This window comes from Scyliorhinus torazame, chromosome 8 (genome assembly GCF_047496885.1).
Source record: "Scyliorhinus torazame isolate Kashiwa2021f chromosome 8, sScyTor2.1, whole genome shotgun sequence".
Lineage (NCBI taxonomy): Eukaryota > Metazoa > Chordata > Chondrichthyes > Carcharhiniformes > Scyliorhinidae > Scyliorhinus > Scyliorhinus torazame.
Window position 1 is genome coordinate 194,321,335 of NC_092714.1, and position 25,820 is coordinate 194,347,154.

The 25,820-nt window shown below is 41.9% G+C and overlaps 1 protein-coding gene across 1 annotated transcript in view; it reads left to right on the plus strand.

Annotated features, from left to right (window-relative positions):
- ctnnbl1 (catenin, beta like 1) overlaps positions 1–25,820 on the plus strand; it is a 225,288-nt gene that overhangs the window by 194,198 nt on the left and 5,270 nt on the right. Inside the window, exons 14-15 of the mRNA XM_072514654.1 lie at positions 173–310; positions 3,911–3,983. Of these exons, the coding sequence (XP_072370755.1) occupies positions 173–310; positions 3,911–3,983 (211 nt within the window). The remainder of the gene's footprint in view (positions 1–172; positions 311–3,910; positions 3,984–25,820) is intronic.

The following is a 25,820-nucleotide window of genomic DNA, read 5'->3' on the forward strand; positions in this document are numbered from 1 at the left end:
GATGCTTTTTTATTGAACCTTGAAATAGTCTACATGCCATAAATCGTTCATTTTGACTTTTCCCTTCCTGCATTTTCACTGTTTTAAGCTATGAATAGTGCATTTATGTTTGATGCAGTTGAAAATGTTTAACAGTATTTATCCTAAAACTTTGCGCTTACGTTCTTTTCAGGATATGGTCCGTCAAGGGGAAATAATTGATGATGATATGGAAGATGAATTTTATCTGAGGCGTTTGGATGCTGGCCTCTTTGTCCTTCAGCTGGTTTGCTACATTATGGTGGAGAGCTGCAATGCCAGTATCCCTCAGGTGATTTAAGAATCCAATCGTGATGAATTCTTCTTGTTCAAATACATCTCTCTGTATGATGTGTGCATTCTCCATTACTATCAATCTGACAGAAATATGATGCTGACTTTTCAAAATAATCAATTGTGATCAGTGTTTCACAGCAGGCACAACGCAAAGGTTTTTGCGTTCCGGGTGAACTTTGAGCCTGACATTGGTCCCCTCCTCACTGCAATCCCCCCCTACCCCCTCTCAGAAGACTTAGGCTCTTGTGGCATCATAGAAAGTTGGTACCAAAGCGCGAGTGGGTTCTAAGGAGAAACACGTCTTGGAAACCCGGGGATAGGCTTAAGGAGCGGGTTAACATTGGTATTCACCGCTTCGACGTTGGGAACTCAAACTCCCAAATGTTTGAATATGCCAAGCAGTGAGCAGGCTGTCGATTAAATCATTGCTGTTTAACTTCCAGTCACTATTGTTAATAGAAATGATACCAGAACATTTGCGGTAGACCTTAAAAACAAATAACTGACCAGATTGGACCCCACGCTTATGCTCATCACAGTCGGACTAACACTTTTGTTTGCTTCCAATCACATCGCAGGCCAACAAGGTCCGAGCCAATTGGAGTCCTCTGGATTTTTTTGGTTTAAAGGAGGTTTCATTTGATTGAGTGGCACTGCACGGGAAGTGATGTCACTGCTGAAGTACATCATGATGATGTGAATTGGAGCTTCTTTCCCCTTGTTTGCTGATGGGAATTATGGGACCGATTTGTTTAAAATGCCAAGTTTCAGTCCATCTTTTTCTAAACCATGCTGCCCTAGGCATGTGTCTAGTTCACCTAGCGGTAGTGATGGCCCTGTAAGTGAGCTAATATTGAGTGAAAATGCTGTCAAGTGAACTTCGTAGGTACCTACAAAGCACAAAACAAACATTTAGTTCATTTCTGTTTTTTCTTAATTTAATTTGGTCTTCAAGCTGTGAAATTAATCATCCTAAAATATCTTGTTATATGGCTAATGCTTCTGGTTCGCATATTATAATGACTTTGTCTGTTTGAGGCCTGAACTTTACAAAGGATAAATGTGACCATTCATTCACTCCTCCAATGATAAGTGAGATTTATAAGTTTTGCAGCTTACTGCAACTGGGTGTCATCATGTCAATGTCAAAGATGTTCTAATACTTCCAAGTAATTTTACTCGGTGTCACATGTAAAGACGGAAAAGCAGTGAAGGTGGGGGGGGGGGGAGAGAGGTTGTTTTGGAGGATGAAGCCTTGTGACAGACCCAACATGTAAGCATGTTGAGGTTGGAGGAAATAGCTTTTGCGAGAGGAGATTTGTCAAGACAAATAAAATTTATCAACACAAATAAAATGGAACCAAGGTGGAGCACTCTCCAGTCCTTGTGCTACTGAGAGTAGATGCATTGAGCTCTGCTGTGATAGGTGAGAAGATGTTGAGTGATCAGGAATCAGCCAAAGTATTTGGGAATTGGGCTGGTGGGGATAGTCCATGGTATGGGAGGAGGCAGCTGAGCAGATTGTCCTAATTTTCAAGGCAAATAAATCCATCGACTCCTCACACTTAATGTAGGAAGTGTAAATAAATAGAGTGGAAGAAGGAGATGAGATGAGGTTTGTCATCAGTGAGGAAACAGGTTGCCGTAACCCTCCAGGATAATCCCAGAGAGGATGAGGTTTACAATGTAACAAAATTCCAGTATTGCTTTTGATGATTGTTCATTGCTGGGTCTGGTTTAGTCTGGCCAGTCATTTGCAACCTGTCACTGTCTGCCATAAAATGGAGATTAGAATTGTACTTGGAGAATGGTGGAAATGCCAGCCAACAAAGGAATTGCAAGAAATGAGTGCATCAAACCAGAGGGAATGTAACTATTGAGAAGTTGTGTGAAGGTGGATATCATGCCAGAGGACAGGAAATTGCGACTTTGAGATGCTTTTGGAAAGAGAGTTAGGGAATAGATTTTTTTTCAATAGGTGTTTAAAGCAGAAAAGTAGACATATGGTGGAATGTGCACCTGGACAGAGTAGTCTCTGTGAGCCAAATTTTCATAAGGAATAGAATGTTCAGGCAATAATTTGGAATATGATTGCCTCATTTACAAAAGAGTGGACACTTTGAAGAGGCACAGGAGAGAATAATGTGGAAAGTGGAGGGCTTTAATTGGGTAGAAATGCAAATTTAAAGATACCACAGTTCTTAAGAAGGTGTTGGCTTCCTTTAGGCTGAGGCAAAAGAATAACAGTGTGGACAACTATTGGAGATTCAGTGGCAGGAGCTGGTGCGGGCACAGTGGAGTAGAATACATAGAGCTCAGGGCCAACTCCAGGGGTACTTGTCTTGGAGCAGTGGTAGAAGTAATTAGAGGAGTAGATGCAAGCAGACATGAGCAGTAGAGGTAATGAATGGAAAATGATTATAAACAGAGACCAAGAAAGTAGTAAACAATAGTACAACAGGAAGGGAACAGGTCAAAGCAAGATGAAAACCAAATGGCAGTGTGTCTGTCATTTAGTTCACGGTGGGTCCGAGCAAGGGAATTATGTTATCTCAGTAGAGATCAAGAATCTGAAAATCCAGTTATTTATGAATAGAATTAAGCCACAAGATTCACTGTTTAAAACAAAATAATTTTATTACACTCAAAGAACATGAAATATAATAACTAACTTAAAATAATCAGTTATATTAAAAATCATGAAAATGTAATGAACACCATCGCTTATGATCATATATGATGAATTACTGGAACCCCGCTGTTTTTTTTAACCAAATCCTAATTCTTAAAGGGATCACCACCTCACAAAAATATAGGTTTTTAATCTTGAAAAATACATGGGACATCACAATTAGATTTTTCAGTTTTACAATCCCAAGCCCACATCCTATCAGCATATGGAAGAGAATATTAGTATGTCAATTCATTGCTTCTTTAATTTCTCTCACTTAACATTCAGAAGAAACTATGCAAGCAGACAGGGGAAAAAAGAACCAATGAAACACTGGATGCTCAGGAATAAGATGTTTTATGGTATTGCACATTATCTGCTCAAGAGCTTATGCTATGGGAAGATTATTACAACAGCATAATGAGGTTACCTTTAAGTGGAAAAGAGCTACGTTAATAGCAGTGTCCTACATTGATACAAGACATCAGTAAAAGGACTATTCCATACGTGCCATAACTAGTTTGCCAACAAATGTCTCATACATTTAAACGAGTCATGTCTTTTTCAAGATGTAGTCCTTGGTTTTATTCAAACAGTGCTTTAAATTGTATCCTCTCTTCCCCTCCCCACGCACATCTTCTGCTCTCTACATCCCCCCCACCCCAAGTACTCTCTTTGTCGCTTGCCCCTAAACTCTCGTGCTCTGTTTTCTTTCAATTCCCCCCCCCCCCTCCTGAACACCTCTCCTCCACCTGCTTAACGTTTTATTATTTATTGGGTGCTCGTGTCTGTATATCATTCTTTGGTAAGCAAAAATGAAAAAGCCACGAGAGAAAGGTGCTTCAAGCATATCAATGTAAATTTTGACTTTGGTTTGATTTGATGTGGGCATTGCGTTGAGACGATATTTTTATTCATTTTCAGATAAGACAGCGTGTGCACCAGATCCTGAATATGCGAGGTGGTTCAACCAAGGTGGTTAGACATATCATGAGAGGTATGAACAGGATGTTTTGAGCAATGGAAAAGTTCATTCATTCCAAATATGTCCCTTTTCTTTTGTCCACTCTGCACCCCACTACCTGACTTTTCAACAAATAAAACTATCCCCATCCAGAAATGCATCCATTGTCCCCTGAATTCGCTTGTGTTATCTGTTTCGGTAACGTTCTCTGTTCACACATCTATTGTTACCCATTGGATGAAAAGTTTCTACTTGACTAACTGTATATTTGAATGTTTCACCTGAGTTATCTCTATTAGCTTTGTCAGTTCGCTTTATAACTTTAATATTATTTGAATAGCAGTGCAGGTGCCAGATTAGTTGACAACTGTTGACTGCAAATTATCCAATGGCAGCGTACATTGCACATTTTGGGAGCGATTTAATGGCTGCGTTGTGGTTAAGTGAGGGCGCGACGAGGCCGTTAGATCGCAGGAGAGGCCAATATTGAGAACAGGGTGGCAATTTGTTTGCGATCTAACTGGCCTGCACTCATTGGTGAAATCAATGCCGTAGCATGGCGAGAAACCAATAATCTCCATACAGTTAATGGGAGCAACTTCCTATCTAACAGCCACCCATGATCTAACCGCCTCCCCAGTAGGTAGTCAATCGGAAGCTGGCGGAAGGGCTGCTGCAGGCCTGAGGAGGTGCGTAACCATCTTCGCTCTTGGGCAATGAGCCCAGGGAGACTGGGGTTGCATCTCCCCCTCATTCCTCCCATCTCCCCCTCATTCCTCCCATCCCCCCCACATCCCTCAGCCTCTTTCCCCCCCCTCTCATTCCTCTTCCCTCCTTCACCTGTACCACCCTCGTAGGGTCTGGGTAACGGAGGTATGTTGGCACTGTCAGCAGGTCACTGTCGAGGGCAGAGAGGTGATGATAACCTGCTGAGAGGCATTGTATTGATCGTTGACGATGTTTTTCAATTCTATACAAGTACCCCCAACTGTCCCAATCCCCCTGATGATGCTGCCAACCTCTTGCCCTCACCCCTTCCTTTTCCCTCCCCCACCAGTGCACCCTTACCTCCTACCCTTCCCTCCCCCAGTGATCTCTCAGTGCTCCATGATCTGCTTTGCTTTCCGTGTTCTGTGCTACGTCTAGGTGTGTCGCCCGGATGCACATCAGAGGTGGAGGCAACCTGCTGCCTATTACATCCCGTGGGCTTCGATGTCCCTGGTGGGGGTCCTCCGGGGGCTTTGGGGCCGGAGAGCCCCGGGCCACTTGCCAACGGCACATGCCTCGCCGCTCCACCCTGTTCCGGGTGCTGGCTGGGGGAACCAGCCCAGATGAGGACCCTGTGGGAATTGGACATGTGGTCAGTTGGAGAGATAAGTCATTCTGTATGGCATTAACAACTCACATGTGACAGGTCATTTGGTTCGGAGCAGGTGGATCCTGACCTCTGCGCTGTAAGCCAGCATTTACATCGTTGACAGATCTGCCCGTGGCCACCCCTGCAACCTCAAGGGCCCATTACTCGTAGGGGACGCGGACTCTGCCCCCTCTCCCAGTCTGTTGTGGGCCAACTTCTCCTGCGGGGAGACACAGGAGGCATCATGAGCCGCACACACTGGTCATCGCGGGGGTGGTTTAGGTGGAGAGGGAAGATGGGCCGTATGCAAAGGGGATGGGGAGATGGGAAAAAGGATGGTGGTCGGGCGGTGTGGGCAGCACTGTTCGACATGGATGGACCGGGCATGGAATGGTGCTAGGCAGGGCCAGTGCCAGGTAAATTCTCTGTGGGGGGGTTCGGGGTCCAGTGCCAACCCATTCATGCGGCCCGGTGGAGGTCTCTTCTTACAACACTGGGTGCTGGTCCTCCTGGTGATGCTCCCTGAGCCGATGGCCACTGCCACTTCCTCCCAGGCGGCACTGGCTGCCCTGTGACTCACCCTCCAAGACTCTCAGGGGGGATTAGGGCATCCCGTCTGGCCTCTACCGCATCCAACCAGCTGCCCAGGTCAGCATCCCCGAATCGTGGGGCTGGTATTCTCGGTGGCATAGCTGCGCGCTGATTGGGTTTAGCTGTGCAGGAGCGGTTTAAGTACTGCTCTCGTTAGCAGGGGCTGGCGAGCGCGGTCCCGGTGAATCAGCCGGAAGGACCATCATTTGAGGTGTGAAGCCTTTGAGGCCTCGTTAAGTGGACCAATTAACGTTTTATATCGGTGACGGCCTTGCCAATCCAAGCGTCGAGAAGCTCATGGCAGTTCCCGCTCGCTAACATACTTAGAAACCTTTTGGTAAAATCGCACCCCTTAAATCGCACCCCTTATGTCAGTGTGCATTGTTGTTGATTTACATCTCTTAATCTGGATGTTCTGATTTCTTGCCTGTTCTTTACAACCTTATATGAATCCTGTAGAACTCTACAGCAATGCAAACATATTTCAGTAATGAAAACTATGAAATCCCAGAATGTGGCTATTTAGACCACACATGGTTGCCTGTACTAATATTAAACAAACAGAACAGTGAAGTTTTCATTTGCAGGATTTTACAGACAAATACTTTCAATAACTAGAGGAAATTAGAGTTTGTGTGTGTGTGTGGGGGGGAGAGGGGGGGGGAGAGAGAGGGCAGAGAGTAATAAGCAATCTTATTGATAGGACATTTATGAGAAGCTCAGCGTGGGATCCAGTGTGACCCGAAGGTTGTGAAAGATTGGCTTAATCTCAAACTGTTGCCCGGCAGAGAGATAGAGTCGGTAGTCATAGAATGGAATTTGAAATGGGGACTGAAAATAATGGCTTTCGCCTTCACGACATTAATTGAAGGAAATTCCTGCTCATCCAGCACTGGGTATCAGATAAGTGGTCTGGTAATTTAGCAACAGCTGCGATATATTCACTTTCTCTGCCATGGAATCCACATAACCAATGCAAATTTGTGGATATTGACTGATATTGGCAAGTGGCACATCTAGTTTGTAAGTAAAATGTGTGGAATTTATATTTTGGCATCGGCTGACATTGAGCAAATTGAGTTGACCAGCATCTAAATTACCTTTAATTACAACAGTATTTGTAATATCTCCTCAGTGTGCATTAGATATGTTTTAATGATTTTATTTTTCTCTTGAAAGCTCTTCCTGTATCTTTAACGAACCACTGTCGCTATACTGTTAACTCTTTATTGAGCTACATCGGCATGATGTAATATATCTACGTTTGAAAAGGCATTCTGAACAAAAAAAACTGTTTAATATATTTTATCAAAGGATGTGGGCTTCGCTGGCTAGGCCAGCATTTATTAGTCATCCCTAATTGCCCTTGAAACGGTGGTGGTAGTGCACTGCCTGCTTGAACCGCTGCAATGGGACTGAATATTGCAGACAGTAGTTAATTTTTCAATAAATGCATGTTCTATATTATTTATCCTACATTTGAGCAATTCAAAGATGTCCTTAATATTGGATCATTAAAGCAGAAATGACTACTTTCCCTTGCATAGCATTGTCTTTCAGAGAAGGCCACTGTTGGTTTGTCAAACACAGCAAAACTCATGCATAAACAACCCACAGTGGGACAGTATACCATTCTGTAAACTTTTTTACTGGAATATTTGTGCTATTATTGCATGCAAATAGGTACTTGTGGCTTTATATTACACACATTTGGGCTAATTTGCCTGTGACTGTGACAACCGTTGAGCCCGGAGGGAGTACATAATGCTTGAGATGCAGCTGAAGAATAATAGATTGTGGGTTCATTAACTGCACACTCACAGCCTAATAAGTTTGTGTTTGTTTTATTACGTCCCCCAGCTATGTATGAAGCACACTCCCATGACAAAAGTGTTGAAATCAGTGGTAAAGCAGACCTAATTCAGCTCTTAGAGTAAAGGAGTGGTTTGTTTTTAGTAGGAACTCTGCTCTCCAAGGAACAAGTGCACATCAGTGAACCATATTTATAGGAAGCCAAGGATTTCTGAATGTCAACTCTGAGAATTGCTGTTTAATAGTGGCTTTTTTTGAAGCCCAGCATAGGCTGTATGCCAAGTTTTTACAAAATATCTTTGTGCCTGTGTGCTAGCTTTTAAAGATATTTCGGTGGATTGATGGAAGAGCATTGAATATCAAAGATTTAAAAGCTTCTGAAATTTATATGATCTGCCATCAAAGCAGTAGATCTTTTAAAAATTCTTTCATAGGATGTGGATGTTGCTGGCAATGTCAGCATCTGTTGCCCATCCTTAATTTTCCTGGACCTAAGTGGCTTGATAGGTCTTTTTAGAGGTCAGTAATGAATCAACCACATTGTTGTGGGCCTGGAGCCATGGGTAGACCAGACCAGGTATGGATGGCAGATTTCCTTCCCTAAAAGACATATGGACCAATGCTAGAAAATGGGATTAGAATCGATAGGGACTTGGTGGCCTGCGCAGGCGCAATGGGCTGAATGGCCTGTTTCTTTGCTGTAAAATTCTATAACTCTGAGATGGCTTTTCACTACGATTGATGATATTTGTCATGGCCACCATTACGACCCCAGCTTATTAGTCCAGTGACATTGCCACTATGTATGCTACATTCTCCCCAATTGTGCTCTTAAATAGGATTCTTGAATTTCAGCCTGAAGATGCTTTGTTGCTTTGATCTATTGCACTAATCCATACAGAAGAATTGACTGCTCCCATGTTCATTTTGGGGCAAAGCCGCAGAAAGAGGAGGAAAGATTCTTATTGCCGGTTTATACAGCTGTCTCAAAATGTCATTCTTGTGAGATCATCCATATGATGCTGCTGATTATAAACTGAGACATCAGAAATTTCTGAATAAACATGATTCCCCCTTTGCCTAATGTAAACTGGGTTCTACTCACCTGAGTTTTACCAATTCACTCGAAGGATTACCGCATGGAAGAAAATTCCATTTTGCCTGACTTATCGTGCATGAAATCAGCCTCCTGCAAGTCAATCTCAATGAGCCATGGGTACTGTGGAAGGGAAAGAAATGCTTCACTGCAATTAGTTACTTTTTTAAGTGTAGTTATTGTGGTTATGTAGGCAAATACAGCTGATAACAGATTCCCAGCTACAACATTAAGTTAAATGATTAGTTCATTTATTTTTACTGCAGGTGGTTGAAGGATAAATCTGTTGTTGAAAACAGCTGGAGAACTCCCTCCTTCTTGTTAAATCATGCAAAGGAATCTTTTATATCCACCTGGCAGGGCATCCCTTGTTTTAACATTTTATCTAGCACTTGGGTAGCACTATCTCAATCATGCAGTGAAGTGTCAGTCAAGATTTGTGCTCAGGTTATTGCACCCAATGCCACTGCAGGTTCTCACTTGGGGAAGATACGCATTGGCAATGTTCCTGTGGAATGTAAGAAAATATGACAAAGCAAGAAAATAATTGTCAGATGGCTGTCAGTTCCCTTGCAGCTTAAATTTGGTTGTCATTGATCTTGGCTGACTTCATTGGCAGGCTTTTGCCATTTCTTCGCTGAATTGATAACTAAAGTATGTCTTGGTGATTAAGCTATCTCTTCTCATGAAGAGAAATCAATCTCTTGCCAACAAAGGCTCACTGAGCAAATTGCTGATAGTCTTAAGAAGTGCAACTTGCAGCTGCCTCACCATGTCCTGAATCTCAATAAAAGTAACTCTGATGGTATGAGGTATGGGTTGGCTTTGATGGACTGGGGAACATGACTGAAATAGTAATGGCAGGCATTCAAGGAACGAATAGGTGAACTCCAAAAGTTTATTCTTATTTGGTGCAAGAGTAGAAAGGGAACTGTGGGCAAACCATGGCTCACAAGGGAAATTAGAGATAGTATTAAATTCAAAGAAGAATACAAATTAGCAAGAAAAAGCAATAGTCATGAGAATTGGGAACAGTTTAAAATTCAGCAAAGAAGGACCAAGGGATTGATTAACAAGGGGAAAATATAGTATGAAAGTAAGTTAGTGGGGAATATAAAAACTGACTAAACATTTCTATAGGTATGTAAAGAGAAAAAGATTGATAAAAACAAATGTAGGGCCTTTCAGTAAGAAACAGAGGAATTCATAACGGGAACAAAGAAATGGTTGAGGAACTAAATTTGTACTTTGATTCTGTCTTTACAAAGAAAGACATGAATAATGCTCTGAAAGTTCTGAGGAACACAAGTGAGGAGCTGAAGGAAATCAGTATTAGTAGAGAAATGTTTTTGGGGGAAATTGATGGGATTGAAGGCGGATAAATCTCCAGGGCCTTATGATCTTCATCCCAGAGTACTTAAGAAAGTGGCCCAAGAAATAGTAGTAGTGCCAACAGTAGATTTCTTGATTAATATGGAGATCAGGGATTATGGGGAGAAGGCTTGAGAATGAGAAACATATCACCCATGATCGAACAGCAGAAGAGACTCGATGGGCCAAATGGCCTAATTCTGCTCCTATATTTGTGGTTATTGGTGGTCATTTTCTAAAATTCTTCGTACTGTGGAATGGTTCCTGCAGATTGGAAGATAGCTAATATAAGCCCGCTATTCAAAAAGGGAAGTAGAGAGAAAACGGGGATTAGTGAGCCTAATGTTGGTCATAGGGAAGTTGCTAGAGTCCATTATCAAGGATTTCATAGCACAGCATTTGGAAAGCTGTGGTATAATCAGACAAAGTCAGCATGGATTTATGAAAGGGAAATCATGATTGACAAATTACTGGAATTCCCTGATGTAACTAGTAGAGTTGACCAGGGAGAACCGGTAGATGTGGTTGATTTAGACTTTCAGAAGACTTTCAACAAGGTCTCACCCAGATTACTGTGTAAAGTTAAAGGGGCATGGGATTGAGGGTAGCGTCTTGAGATGGATAGGAAGCTGGTTAGCCGATAGGAAGCAAAGAGTTGTAATAAATGGGTCTTTTTCCGATTGGCAAGCAGTGACTGGTGGGGTACCACAGGGATCCGACCCAACTGTTCACATTATATATTAATGATTTGTATGACGGAACTAAATGTATTATCTCTAAATTTGCGGATGGTACAAAGTAGGGTGGGAGGGTGAGCTGTGAGGAGGATGCAGAGATGCTTCAGTGTGATTTTGGGGGAGGCAGTGGCTTAGTGGTATTGTTGCTAGACTGGTAATCCAAAAACCTAGGGCAATGCTCTGAGGACCTGGGTTTGAATCCCATCTTGGCAGATGGTGAAATTTGAATTCAATAAAAATCTGGAATTAAAAGTCTAATGCTGGCCATGAAATCATTGTCAATTGTCGTAAAAAACCATCTGGTTCACTAATGTCCTTTCGGGAAGGAAATCTGTCATCCTTCCCTGGTCTTGCCTATATGTGATTCCAGATCCACAGCAATGTAGTTGACTCTTAAACACCATCTGGGATGGGCAATAAATGCTGGCCCAGACAGCGATGCCCATATCCCATGAACAAATTTTTTTTAAAATTTCAACAGGCCAAGTGAATGAACATATGCATGGCAGATGCAGTACAATGGATAAATGTGAGCTTATCCAATTTAGTAGAAAAATAGGAAGGCAGATTATTATTTGAATGGGTATAAATTGAGTGGATACTCAACAAGACGTTGGTGTCCTTGTACATCACTTGCTGCACTGAAAGTAAGTGCGCAGATGCAGTAGGCAGTAAAGAAAGTAAATGGTATGTTGGTTTTCATACAGAGCGAGAGGATTTGAGTATAGGAATAGGGATGTTTCACTGCAATTGTATAGGGCGTTGGTGAGGCCATACCTGAAGTATTGTGTGTTGTTTTGGTGTCCTTATCTGAAGAAGGATGTTCTTGCTATGGAGGGACTGCAGCAAAGGTTTACCAGGCTGACTATTGGGATCTCGGGACTATCACATGAAGAAGTTGGTAGGACTATATACATTGGAGTTTAGAAAAGTGAGAAAGGATCTCATAAAACCTTAGAAAATTCTAACAGGATTAGACAGGGTAGATTCAGGAAGAATGTTGCTGATGGCGGAGGAGTCCAGAACTAGGGGTCATAGTTTGAGGATAAGGGGTAAACCTTTTAGGATTGAGGTGAGGAGAAATTTCTCCATCCAGAGAGTGGCGAATCTGTGGAATTCGCTACCACAGAAAGTAGTTGATGTCAAAACGTGCTTTCAAGAAGAATTAGATATATCTCTTGGGGCTAAATGGATCAAGGGATATGGGGGGGGGGGGGGTGACGGCGGTATCAGGGTATTGAATTTGATGATCAGCCATGATAATGAATGGTAGAGAAGACTTGAAGGGCTGAATGGCCTCCTATTTTCTATGTATGAATTTTTTTTAAAAATTCTTAGGATGTGGGTGTCGCTGATTGGGCCAAGATTTATTGCTCCTGAATTGAGTAGCGTGCTGGGCAATTTCAAGGGCATTTCTGTGGATCTGGAGTCGCATGTAAGCCAGACCTGGTAAGGACATTAATGAACCAGATGGGCTTTTAATGACCATTGACAATGGTCATCATCAGACTTTTCATCCCGGATTTTTATTTATTAAATTTACATTTCATCATTGCCATGGTGGGATTCGAACCTGGGTCCCCAGGACATTACCTTTAAGTCTCTGGATTACTAGTCCAATAATAATACTACAATGCCACCATCTTCTCCTGAATGAGAAGGTATGGAGAAAGGAAGGAACAATGCTACAATGAAGGAACTGAAACAAAATGTGAGGGCAAACAAACTCGAGCCCGACTATTGATAAAAATGGCAATGAGAATTGTGCAAACTCGTGATGAATGTAGAAATTGTTATAAGTTATATTTCATATTTGTGCCAGTGATGTTATTTAAAACCCTGGTTTAAAATACATGCAGTATGTCTGCTAAAGCTGTAATTCAAGAGTCGTAAAAGAGGAGGTGATCATTCATTCCGACCACTTGGTTACAGATAAAGGGCTAATGGAATCATGTATTGATTGCTGGAGATTCCCTGGTGTGTGCAAAAACTTATGAGCAAGTGGTATTTAGTCCGAGCTAAGCAGGTCATGGAACTTAGTGGGATACAGATGGTATAATTAATGGGAGAAGCCAGGTCTGTCTGTAGTTTTGCCATGTGTTATAGGATTTTAAGTTGAACAGCAGTTTTGCCAAATGCTGTTCGATTGAGCAGGTGTACTGGATCTGCACTTGAAAGGAACTCTCGCCAAAGGTCTTCACAGCTAAGCAGTAACCTGTTCGTTAACTGTATTTAAAAGTGGCATTTGGACTGTATTGGCTTGCTTAATTGGAATTAGTGGCCGGTATAGATAGTAAGTTGAAGTTTTTCCTTTTATTTAAGAACTGTTTAACCAATACAAAATTAACCATATTAACGTTTGTTTTAACATAAAAGATACCTATTGGTCAGAGTCATCACTCCTGGGGTGAAGTATCTTTTCCACAAGTTTTACAAACAGAAATATTATTTGGGGTTCTCGTCCAACATCCCAACAAAAGTTGGAGCCTGGTCTGGTATCCTAATATACTTAATACAGCATGGAGTACATGTGAACAGATCAGAGAGGCCTACTTTCTGAAATGTGTGTGAAAATGGTCGCAATTTTTTTCCTGTTAGAATAACCAGTGGATACGGTGTATCTGGATTTCAGCAAAGTGCCACAGAAAAAGCTGCTGCATAAGATAAAGGTTAACGGCGTTATGGGTAATGTATTAGCATGGATAGAGGATTGGTTAATGAATAGATCGCATGAGTGGGGGTAAATGGGTGCTTTTCTGGTTGGCGATCAGTGGCTAGTGGTCTACTTCAGGGATCAGTGCTGGTACCACAATTGTTTACAATGTACATAGATGATTTGGAGTTGGGGTCCAAGTGTAATGTGTCAAAGTTCGCAGATGACTAAGATGAGTGGTAGAGGAAAGTGTGCAGAGGACACAAAGTCTGCAGAGGGATATAGATAGTTTAAGTGAGTGGGCAAGGGTCTGGTAGATGAAGTACAATGTTGGTAAATGTGAGGTCATCCATTTTGGTGGGAATAACAGCAAAATGGACACCAGGGGCTGGTTTAGCCCACTGGGCTAAATAGCTGGCTTGCAATGCAGAATAAGGCAGCAGCGCAGGTTCAATTCCCGTACCAGCCTCCCCAAACAGGCACCGGAATGTGGCGACTAGGGGCTTTTCACAGTAACTTCATTGAAGCTTACTTGTGACAATAAGCGATTATTATTATTATTTAAATGGTAAAAATTTGCAGCATGCTGCTGTGCAGAGGGACCTGGTATCCTTGTGCATGAATCGTAGAAAGCTGGTTTTCAGGTAATTAAGGCGGCAAATGGAATTTTATCCTTCATTGCTAGGGGGATGGAGTTTTAAAACAGGGGGGTTATGTTGTAGCTGTATAGGCTGCTGGTGAGGCTACATCTGGAGTACTGTGTTGGTCTCCTTACTTGAGAAAGGATGCACTGGCACTGGAAGGGGTGCAGAGGAGAATCACTAGGTTGATTCCGGAGTTGAGAGGATTGACTTACGAGGAGAGCGTGGGTAGACTGGGACTATGCTCATTGGAATCTTGTTGAAACATATAAGATCCTGAGGGGACTTGAGAAGATGGATACTGAATGGATATTTCCCCTTATGGGAGAGCCTAGAACTAGGGGACATGGTTTAAAATAAGGGGTCTTCCATTTAAGACAGAGATGAGGAGAATTCTTTGCCCTTGAAGGTCGTTGGTCTGTAATTCAATTTCCCGGAGAACAGTGGAGGCAGGGTAATTGAATAGTTTTAAGGCTGAGTTCGATAGATTCTTGAACGGAAAGGGAGTCGAAAGGAATAAGGGGCAGGCAGGAAAGTAGAATGGCGGCCACAATCAGATCGGCCATGATCTTACCAAATGGCAGAGCAGGTTCAAGGGACCAAATGGCCTACTTCTAATTCAAATGTTCATATCTAATATCAGCAAAGACCAGTGTGTTGAAATGAAGCCTACTCCAAGTATGCCCTGTCTTTGAACAGGTCTGCAGGCTTGTTAAAAATGGTTGCATCTAAATCTTGGGTCTTACTTTGCACAATGTTAAGTAATTTTTAAAAAGCCACTGGATACCACAAACCCAGGTTTTAATTTTCTCACAATGTTCTAATGAGGAAAAAGCTGAGAGAATACACAGGTGAACCTGGAAGCATTTGTGATTTGGCAGTAAGGTACGGTAAAGTCGCCATAGTCCCAGATGACCGTGGACTGCTTTCCCCTTTGAGGGGGAGAGCTGACTGGTGGTGATTTAACCTGAGGATCACCACATCTCAGGTGAGGGGTAAGGTTGAGAAGGTGGGCCTTCTTGCAGTAGCCAATGGGTAGTTGGGAAAATAGACCAAATCAATTTTTCCTGCCTCGCGCATAATTGGAAAAATAAGGGCGTAAATCAGGTTATGGCGGTAATGTATATCAGGCTCCTTTTACGACAAATTTTTATCTAAAATTACCATCAATTTTTATTGCATTTCTTCGAATTGGTCAAATTTAACACTGCTCTGCTCAGCTTGCAAGAATTTAATTAAATGTATTGATCTATTGTTCAAATTTTAGTAAATTGAAAATTCTCTGTACACAAAAAGAAACTTTAATTATACACACGTACTCTGAAAATGCAATTACTTTTAATTGTTCATTATAAAATTAGCCAGGCAAAAACTATTTCAGCTGCATATTTAAATTCCTCATCCACCCTATAAAACAAAATGAGCTGCAACATTGCACTTTTAGAACAGATTTTCGGTAAAGCAAATCCAACTTTGAAATATCAGGAAAATCCTTAGACTGTTTCTGTACAATGGAACCGATTTCTCCATAAGAGGGTTTCTCCATAAGAGGGTATGTCAGGAGGCTGAAAAAGAACCAGAATCATCTTTGGTTGTAATTTGCCAACATTGATTGTTAAGGCTCACGTGAGAAAAAAGCCTTTGGCCAAGTTCTGGAGGGCTCCGGTGATCCTACAGGCATGAACGTTGATAGGGCAGTATTTCTATGAGAAGATATGAGGAAAGATAAGCAAATTGTGGAGGCAAGCAAATAAAAGAAAGAATGGATAGAGTGCATGTGTGAGCTTAGGCAGGGTATTCTTTCCAAGGGTCGGTGCAGACTCGATAGGCCGAATGGCCTCCTCCTGCACTGTAGGGATTCTATTGACTGTTGAGCAGCCGCTGGGTCAAAAAGGGGCGTAGGATTCTATGTTTGCAACAAATGAGACATAATTTCATGCAGGCTCCTGACACAACAGAAACATCTCAATGGTCGCGACTACGTCCTGTCTCTTGCCATTCTGATCATTGGTGAACATTCTGGGTGCTCCGTCATATATACTGTGAACTGCCAGCCGATAACAATCATTTTGAAAGGAATCAATACTTGCTGCAGATTTGAGTGGCTCTGTCAAACTTCTCCAAGTTTGTCACTAAGGACTTCTATGCCCTAAGACTTCCCCCATTTCTCTGCACAACTATTTCCGGCTATTGTGGGACAACAATAGTGATAGTTACCCCGATTGCTGCTGCAGTCGTTTCTCGAGTATGCTGTGCCGAACTGACAGCTTTTCCGTCTTTTTTGACGTCAACAAGATTTCTAAAAATAGATTTGCAGACCACTGCTACCATGCATTAATATCACGACAAGGCTCAGGGTGCCTTGGTTGGAAGAGAGCTGAACATTTATGACAATTTACACTTTTTACAGCTTCAGACTTTAGCAGGACTCCATTAGAACCTTCTTCCCACAGATTTCAGTTACATGTGCACTGACATCACTGATGATGCACCGTTAACAGCATAATAACTGTTAACCCTTGTACTACAGCTAATGCTGTAGTTACACAGCCAGCTCTGTGTCTCTGAAAAGGTACACAGCCACTTAAAACTGGCACATTTGTAACTCTGAAGTGAAATGATATTCTGTCATTTGAGGTCAAACAAAATGCAACTCCAGTCAAAGCCTAATTTTAAAATTGCTCATGAGAACTTCTCTGTAACTTTACAAATTGATTTTTGGCTCCTCAGTCTTGTGGGGTGTGGTCCTCATGAATAACCTCCCATATCATAAAAAATAGAGGCCGGAACTCTCCAGCCGTTGGTATTCTCTTTTCCCGCCAACAGTGCACTTCCACCTGTGGGTTTCCCGGCGGTGTAGGGTGTCTTCAATGGGAAATCCCATTGACAAGCAGCAGGAATGGAGAAATCCCGCCACCAGCGAAAGATGCGCCACCCAGAAACACGTGACTGGAGGACCTGAAAAATGAATGCCATTGTCACTGTGCTCAAAGCAAGGGACATTTGGCAGTAAACTCTGGCAAAGCATCATGCTAAAAAAAACACCAGCACCTGCAAAGCAGCTTTAGTCTATGAGTGCCTTTGATAACTGCATACAAAAAGTCCGACTCATCCTGGGAACACCTCAGCAAGATTTACAAAGCAAAATGGTCACAGTGCTGCAAAAGCCAGAGAGCTTTGTCAAAGAGTCATCCAGACTCAAAACGTTAGCTCTCTTCTCTCTCCACAGATGCTGTCAGATCTGTTGAGATGGTCCAGTATTTTCTGTTTTTGTTTTAGATTCCAGCATCCACAATTATTTGCTTTTTATCTGTTGTGAAAGATTTCACACCCCATTTGAGATGCATCTGAGCCAATGATGAACAACCACATCTCATTCTGAGAATTGTGAGATTCTATGACAGGCTGGCTGAATTGATTAAATGAAATTTGCATTGAATTCACTGTGATACCTGAAATATGTACAAATTTGGTGACAGTGGGACTTGTAAAATGTCTGTCCGGAAGTTCTTTCAACAAGGAACTGTTGACTTGCAGAAAAATATCTGGTTTTGAATTGAATCTTTGAAACCAATTGGATGTAATTTATTTATGCTAGCTAATCTTCTGTGCTGTTGCTCACAGTGAGTTCAAAGGATATGTTGTTCGATGCCACATAACATGATATTTAATCAGGGTGGGTGAATAAATCGAGTTCTGTTTTTATTGCTTAATATTATGGGAATTAGAACATTGTTTTTGTACTTGAATGTGAATGTTTTTATTGTTTAAATTGTAAAACAGGTTGCCAAGATTGTTTCTTTGGCTTTGTAATCTACGCAATATTTGTTTACCGCCTAGGATGTGCAGAAAGCAGTCCTGGTTTTGGGCAATAGGAGGTGTATAACAGTTTTGAGGAATGAGGGGATTGCCATGTGGTTTGGTCGTGTTGGGCCGAATGGCCTCTTTTTGCACTGTAAATACTATGGTTCTATGATAATCGCGTGCTCCACATCTGGGAAGGATGGTTGTACAAGTCTGATTGTGGATAGGGCTTTAAGCTAAAGGGTGATGGGAGGGCCAGATGATGGGTGACTTAAAGAGAGAAATCGAAGCAATAGATAATGGTGATCTGGGTAAAGCAAGCAGAGTGGGGCAGAGAGGTTGGCAGATATAATGCATCTGTGAATAACGTCCAATACTAGTAAAAAAACATTAAATTAAACGCTCTTTACCTGAATATGCGAAGCATTCATAATATAAATAAACACGCGGCACAAATAGATATAACTGGTTTCGGTATAAATCGCCTTTACAGAGACTTGGTTACAAGGGGAACAAATATTCCAGAGTACGCAGCATTTCTAAAGACACGCAGAATGGAAAAGGGTGAGAGGTAATGCTGATAGTAAAGGATGACATAAAAACAAGTGAGAAAATCAGGAAGTGGAATCAGTATCAATGGAGGTCAGGAATAATAAGGATCAGAAAAGGCTGGGAATAGTTTATGAGCCCCGTAACTGATTGAACAGAGCATTAAGCAATAATTTGAGCTTGTAACAAAGACAATGTACTAATTGTAAGGGGTTTTAATTATCTTATACACTGAACAAATTAAATTGGCAAAAGTAGTCTGGACATGGGTTTGCAGAATAAAAACATAGAAAATAGGAGCAGGAGGAGGCCAATCGGCCCTTCTAGTCTGCTCCGCCATTCATTATGATCATGGCTGATCACCCAACTCAGTCGCCTAATCCTGCTTTCCCCCCATATCCTTTGATCTCCTTCACCCTAAGTGCTATATCTGTTTCTTGAAAACATGCAATGTTTTGACCTCAACTACTTCCTGTGGTAACAAATTCCACAGGCTGACCACTCTGGGTGAAGTAATTTTTCCTCATCTCTGTCCCAAATGGTCTACCCTGTATCCTCAGACTGTGACACCGAGTTCGTTTGGAGAGCCAGTGCTGATACGATGGGCCAAATAGCCGCCTCCTGTGCCATAACAATTCTGTGAACTTTAATCATAGAATCCCTACAGTGCAGAAGGAGGTCATTTGGCCCATCGAGTATACACTTGCTCCGATAGAACATCCTACCTAGGCCCAATCCCCGCCCCTATCCCCATAACCCCACCTAACCTTTGGCCAATATTAGCTAACCTGCACATCTTTGGACTGCGGGAGGAAACCGGAGCACCCAGAGAAAACCCATGCAGACACGGGTGCACATGCAAACTCCACAGTCACCCGAGGTCAGAATCGAACCCTGGTCCCTGGCACTGTGAGGCAGCAGTGCTAGCCACTGAACCGCCCCAGTGTTGCAAAGAATAAGCCTGAAGATTGTAGATGGTTTAGAAATCGGCTAAGGGAAGCCAAACAGTTGATTTATAAATTGCGGAAATAATAGAACACGAGGAAATTACCCAGGAATCTAAAAATAGATTTTAAGAGTTTTTACATGTTGATAAAAAGGAAAATAGCGAAGTTGTACATTGATCACTGAAAGGCAGGAGAAATCACCATCAGGAACAAGGAAATGGCAGAGATGTTAAACAAATATTTTGTCCGTCTTCGCAGTAGAAGTTACAAATTACATAAAGTACCACAGGGCTAAAAGAGTGAGGGACTTAAGATAATATTAGCAGAGAGAAAGTATTGGAGAAACTTCAGGTGCTAAAAGCCAACAAACCCCAATTGCTGATGGTCTACTTCCTAAGTTTCCAAAACAGACAGCAGCTGGTTCTGATTTTTCCAAAACTCCATGCTGGACTTTCCAGCATGAAAAGGTATAGTGATAGGCTGAGTAAATTGGGTCCATACTCTTGGAGTTTTAGAAGAATCAGAAGTTTAATTATATCCCTTTATTTTCCTTGGTTTCCTCCAGCTGCTCCGGTTTCCTCCCAGAGTCCAAAGATGTGCAGGTTAGGTGGGTCGGCCATGCTAAATTGTCCCTTAGTGTCCAAAAAGTTTAGGTGGATTAGGGGGAAGGTGTAGACTTCAGTAGGGTGTTCTTTCCAAGGACTGGTGTGCACTCAATGGGCCGAATGGCCTCTTGCACTGTAGTGATTCTATCTCATTGGAACATACAAGATTCCAAAAGGGCTTAATAGGATAGACACTAAAAGGTTGTTTCTCATGGCTGAGGAATCTAGAAATCAGAAGCAGTCTCAGGATAAGAGTTCAATCATTTAGGACTGATGTGAAGAAAATTGCCTTCAACAGAGAAATTTGAACCTTTGGAATTGCCTACCTGTGAGCATCGTGTATGATCTGTTATTGAGGCTGAGGCAGACAGATTTGTGTTCTCTCAGGGAATCAAAAGTTATGGGAGATGGTGGAAAAGTGGAGTTGAGACAGAAGGTCGGCCACGATCATATTAAATGGTGGAGCAGGCTCCAGGGACCATATGGTTGACTCCTATTTCCTTTGATCTCATTATGTATCTTTCTAATGAAATTTTGTTGCACTTACTCAAAAGAATTTTACTGTTAAGATTTTCATACACGGCGTCATCAGAGACTTGCCTTCAAAAAAATCTTTAAAGGTTAAAACTTCACAAACAACTTGGAGGAAACTAATCATAATTGAGTTAAATCAACAAAAGTTCTGGCCATTTACTGTAGGTTGAGAAATAATGATTTCCATAAAAAGAGGCTGTCTCGTAGAGTGTAGCTGTTCAAACGAGTAAGCATACTATCTAGTTCCTTGATACCATCTGTTCAGCTTTAAAAATGTTTCCTGTCCTCCAAAGTCTGCCCACACGCCAGCTCATTTTGATGTTGAATTAAAATTTAGATGCAGAACTCCCTGAAGTGTATACACTACTTGGTATCTCTCCTTACACCCCACGTGCCCTTTTAAATTGCAATCAAAAACTAATATTTCTGACCGTGCTTATTAGCTACCTTTGAGCTGGAGAAGATGAATATGCACAATGATAGCAGTGGTGAGAATAATTACAGTTCATTTTCAAACATTTATTGGACACATTTGATTCCCTTGAGCAAAGCCCTAGTTTATGTGATGTTACTCAATGCAGCATTTAAATAATTTAGACATGAGAAACCACAGCGTACTTTTAATAAGACATGACAAAGAATATGAACCAGTAGAAACCCAAAATGGCACCTTGGCAACCCATTGGGGAGGAACCTTAGCAAAACTGAAAACACGTGGAACTTTCCAGTTCCACAGACCAGTCTTCTCGCTGAATCTTGAGCCAGTTCGGCAAAAATAAAGTGTGATGGCATGGTTTATAGCATCACTCTGGCGGGGCAAGGGCTCTTAAAGCCGGGAACCGGCCTTATTCAGATCGGGGTGTCATCTTTGAATGATCAGAGCTGCTGATGGGAACCAAGCCACAAGCAATCAAAGGATTTATTACTGCTCTTCCTGCTCCCATTAATCTGCAGCACACAGCTCGGAGGTCTCGGGGGCTGTCTTCCCCCGACATTCGCTCCTAGCATGCTCTTTCAATCTTCCCCCCCCCCCCCGAAGTTCATTCCTGGCACCAATCTCCCCGTCCTGACATTCATTGCTGGCCTACTGCCCCACTCCTCGAGCCGCCACACACAGGCCAGCCCCCCCCCCCCAAAGTGGCACCCACTAGTGCCCACCCCAGGCATAAGTTGGCACTGCTAGGTAATGCCAACCTGTGCCGCATGACCCTCTACCCTACCACGATCCGCCACCGCTACCGGGAGCTACACTTACCCTGCGCCCCAGGAGGGATTCCCTCATGCCTTGCCCAACCTGTTGTAAACCTCGCACATGTCACGTTGGTGAGGTTTGGAGTCCTCTCGAGGGGGTATCATGTGGTGGCAGGCCACTAATGACATTTAAATGAAGGGAAATTTATTCAATTAAGGCTCATGCCCTTTGTGGGTATGAATCTCATTACGCCACCGGCGAGATGCGGGTAAAATCGGGAAACACGATCTTGCCGATGAGAATCGCTGTTTCCTGACTCTCATGAGATTGTATGCCTCTCCACCAATCCCACGGGCAGCAAGTCAACCTCAAGATTGCACCCATTGTATTTTCAGTGGACAGTAACAATCTTGTTTCTTTTCCCAAATTTATGAATCATGTTACGAATTATGTTAGTAGATTCCAGGAATTTTGCTTAAATCTTGTAATATTAATGATGCTGGTCCGTATCATGGGTTACAGAAGGCAAAATAAACTGTGAAACAGGATTATTGCAGACTATTAAATTTGTTGTGCCCATTTTCTCCAGAACCATATTTTCAGTTGAATGGCTCCCTTGTCTCTCTTTTCAGTTGCCGCCTAGAAATTTACTGGTTAGCAGCTCTATAATACCAAAGCTTAATATGCTGCATAACTTTCTAATACTATTTTTATAGAAGAGCTGACCCAGTTTAAGTTAAACTGCTTAATACTGCAAATTGTAATTTGTAGGATATAATGTGAGCTAATGTATCGTTTTGAGCCACTGACTCCTCTCCCATCTCAGGAAAATTCTGTTATGCTGAATTATCAATAAAGTTATGGGCCATCTGGTTTAGATTTTTTTCACTTCTCCTGTGCCTTCCAAATAAAAAGTGCTGTTTATAGGTCTTCCCTTTAAATTTACACCCACAATTACATCTGATACCTTAACAATCAAGTATAAAAAGAAAAACTATGATAGACAGTCTGAATCAAGGGCTGAGAATGCTTCGAATTGCATGTCCTTGAGATTATTCCAGCTGCTGTTTTCTGCAGGTATATGCAGGTGTGGGATGTGACTTTATTCTATTTCTCCCTGGCAGCATTGGGCACCACGTGGGCAGTGATGGATGGCCAGTCTCCGTAATTGAATCACATGGTTTGCTCTGAGGTTTTGCTGCACCAAAGACTTGAATTGCAGTGATATCTGGTTTAATTTCAGTAAATCTTATAGATTGACATCATACTATATAATATATATATATAATATATAAAATCACTATCAAATACTGAGGCCTCAGGTTTGATGGCTTGGTTTTAATAATGCTTTCAGTATTTTAAACTTGCCCTGTTTCTGTAGTCCATCATATACTTAACACAAATGCATTGTGGCTTCTTCCTTGTACAAGTTCCTAAAACCTGTACAGGAATTGTTCGAAATCGGACTGACTACTTTGACAAAGATTCATCCAGGCTCAAAACGTTAGCTCCCTTCTCTCTCCTCATATGCGGTCAGAACCTGCTGAGATTGTCCAGCACTTCCTGTTTTTGTTTCAGATTCCAGCATCCACAGTAATTTGCTTTTATTTTGCTATTTATGGTAATGTTGTTTATTTCCTTGACCCACAGTAATATTTATCCCAACACTTGTGTCTTGACTTCACCGATGAGCTCTTTTTTTTTCCAATGGAACATTGAGTAGTACAAATTAAAATTGCCAGTTTGATACCTTGCTGTATATCATTTGCAGTTGTGAATTATCAAAAATGAATACCAGTATGGTATATTTTTCTTTAAATGCTCAATGTTGTGTAGGTATGTGCATGCACCTGCAGAATCAGCTGAATGCCTTATTGGGGAATATGGAGTTTTCTCACTTGTGTAAAAACCATCATAACTTATTTACGCATTTAGTATTCTGGACTTGATGGATCTTTCACACTTTTGTGGGTACGACAGTAACTCAAATCACCAATGAGATATTGTCAGTCTTTCAGCCATTTTAAGAGAACTCCTATTATTAACAAAGTCAGTTTGATCTCTCTGGAGTTCACCTGCTTTGTTTGTTTTTAATGAAGTTTTGTTCTCATTCCGGTGAAGGCTGCCAGAACTGGGGAAGTAAATAGTTTATGCTCCTGCAAGTTTCAAAAAGCATGTGGTAGATTTATAAATTTCACAGTCTAAATTTTTTCCCATGAGTTTATTTGTGCCTTAGAAGTGAATTGAAAAACATTTCGTATACTTCAGGCAGTGTCTTATTTAAAGCTGTTCGGCTGTGTGTTTTTCCACTGTTCAAAACAATCTTAATCAGCAAAATAAAGGCAACCAACCAGCTCTAATTGGTTTCCTTTTGGAGGAAATCATGTTGAAAGGTTTCTGAACCGAATCTCAATCCATTGTTTCAGTCCTGTACTGCGTTCCTGTCACTCATACAGCAACCCTGTCACTGATCAAGCATTCAGAATTTGTTCTGCACTAAAGCTAAAAAAAAAAAGTTGAAGTTTGTAAATTTCCCCTGTGAAAAATAGTAGTTGATTGACTGGGGAAATCTGTGGTGAAGGAAACTAAGCCAGCGCCGTTGGATTTATTTGTCATAATTCCCCATTGTCCTTATGTGGAGATATTGTAGGATATTGTCATATGCCCTTTACCTCTATCTAATACAAGTTTAATGACTTGACTATGAAACATTGCAACATTTAATATTTTCATGACATCAACTTCGTGAAATAAAAAACACAATCCCTTTGCATACAATGCAAATGAGATGTTGCACTGTGTTACACGCATCAAGCCTTACCATTCATGATTACCTATGAATTGTTCAATATCACCACTTTTTGCTACTGCATGTACATATAAATGTTTCTGAGAAGTGTGGGTGCGGTACAGTAAACATTTAAGACTTAAGAAAAGGGTTGAATTGATGGCCAAACTTAATGGCTCCTTGTTGGACATCTGTCAGGAGTGAATTGTTTTCTTGACTTGATGTAACATTGTGAGCCCTAACAGGCTTATATCTTAACCCAAATTTTAGCCTTTCTCATTGGTGTAAGGCAAAATATGGACCACCAAATTGGGCATATATGGGGTACTTTTGTCTGCCAGGGACTATAGATATGTGGGAGGCAGAAAATTTTAAATTCCGAATCTTGAGCTCAATAAAGGTGAAATGTGGGTCACCAATCCTCCTGCAGGAGACAGGTGATTTCAATGCATTTTATATTTATTGTGTGGAGGCCAGGTTTCCCGGGGCTTGGGAATCCCAGCAAGTGAGAAGGACCAAATCCGTGAGATAAATGCATTCCAGCATTGCTTTTGATCCTGTGTGAAAAGGAGGGGCTGGTTTAGCACTCTGGGCTAAATAGCTGGCTTTTAAAGCAGACCAACGCAGGCCAGCAGCACGGTTCAATTCCCGTACCAGCCTCCCCGAACAGGCGCCGGAATGTGGCGACTAGGAGCTTTTCACAGTAACTTCATTGAAGCCTACTTGTGACAATTTTCATTTCATTTTAATTTCCTGGAAGCTGTGATGTTAGTTCCTCTCCTTTGTGCTTAAAGATTTCAGCGGGGAATCCATCAACTCCTACTGCTTTACTATTCTTCGCTTGTGTGACGGTTTTGTTCACCATCGCAGGCATTGAAGGAGCTCCAAGCTGGTCTTTAACTGGATGTTGTGGGATGGAGTTGAAAACGCTTTGGTCAGCAATTGATTTGTGATTGAAAAGGTCTTAAAAATGCTCCATCCAACGGATTTTGACAGCTACCTTTCCTTGATCAGATCGCCCAGTCCTTAGCCTTCGTAGGAGCAGATCCAAGAGGAACTCAAAAATGGACTGAGGAGAGCTAGAAGGGGGCATGAAATAGCACTGGCGGGAAGGATTAGGGAAAACCCCAAGGCGTTCTATGTGAGAAATAAGAGGATGATCAGAGTGAGAGTAGGGCCGATCAAGGATAGTG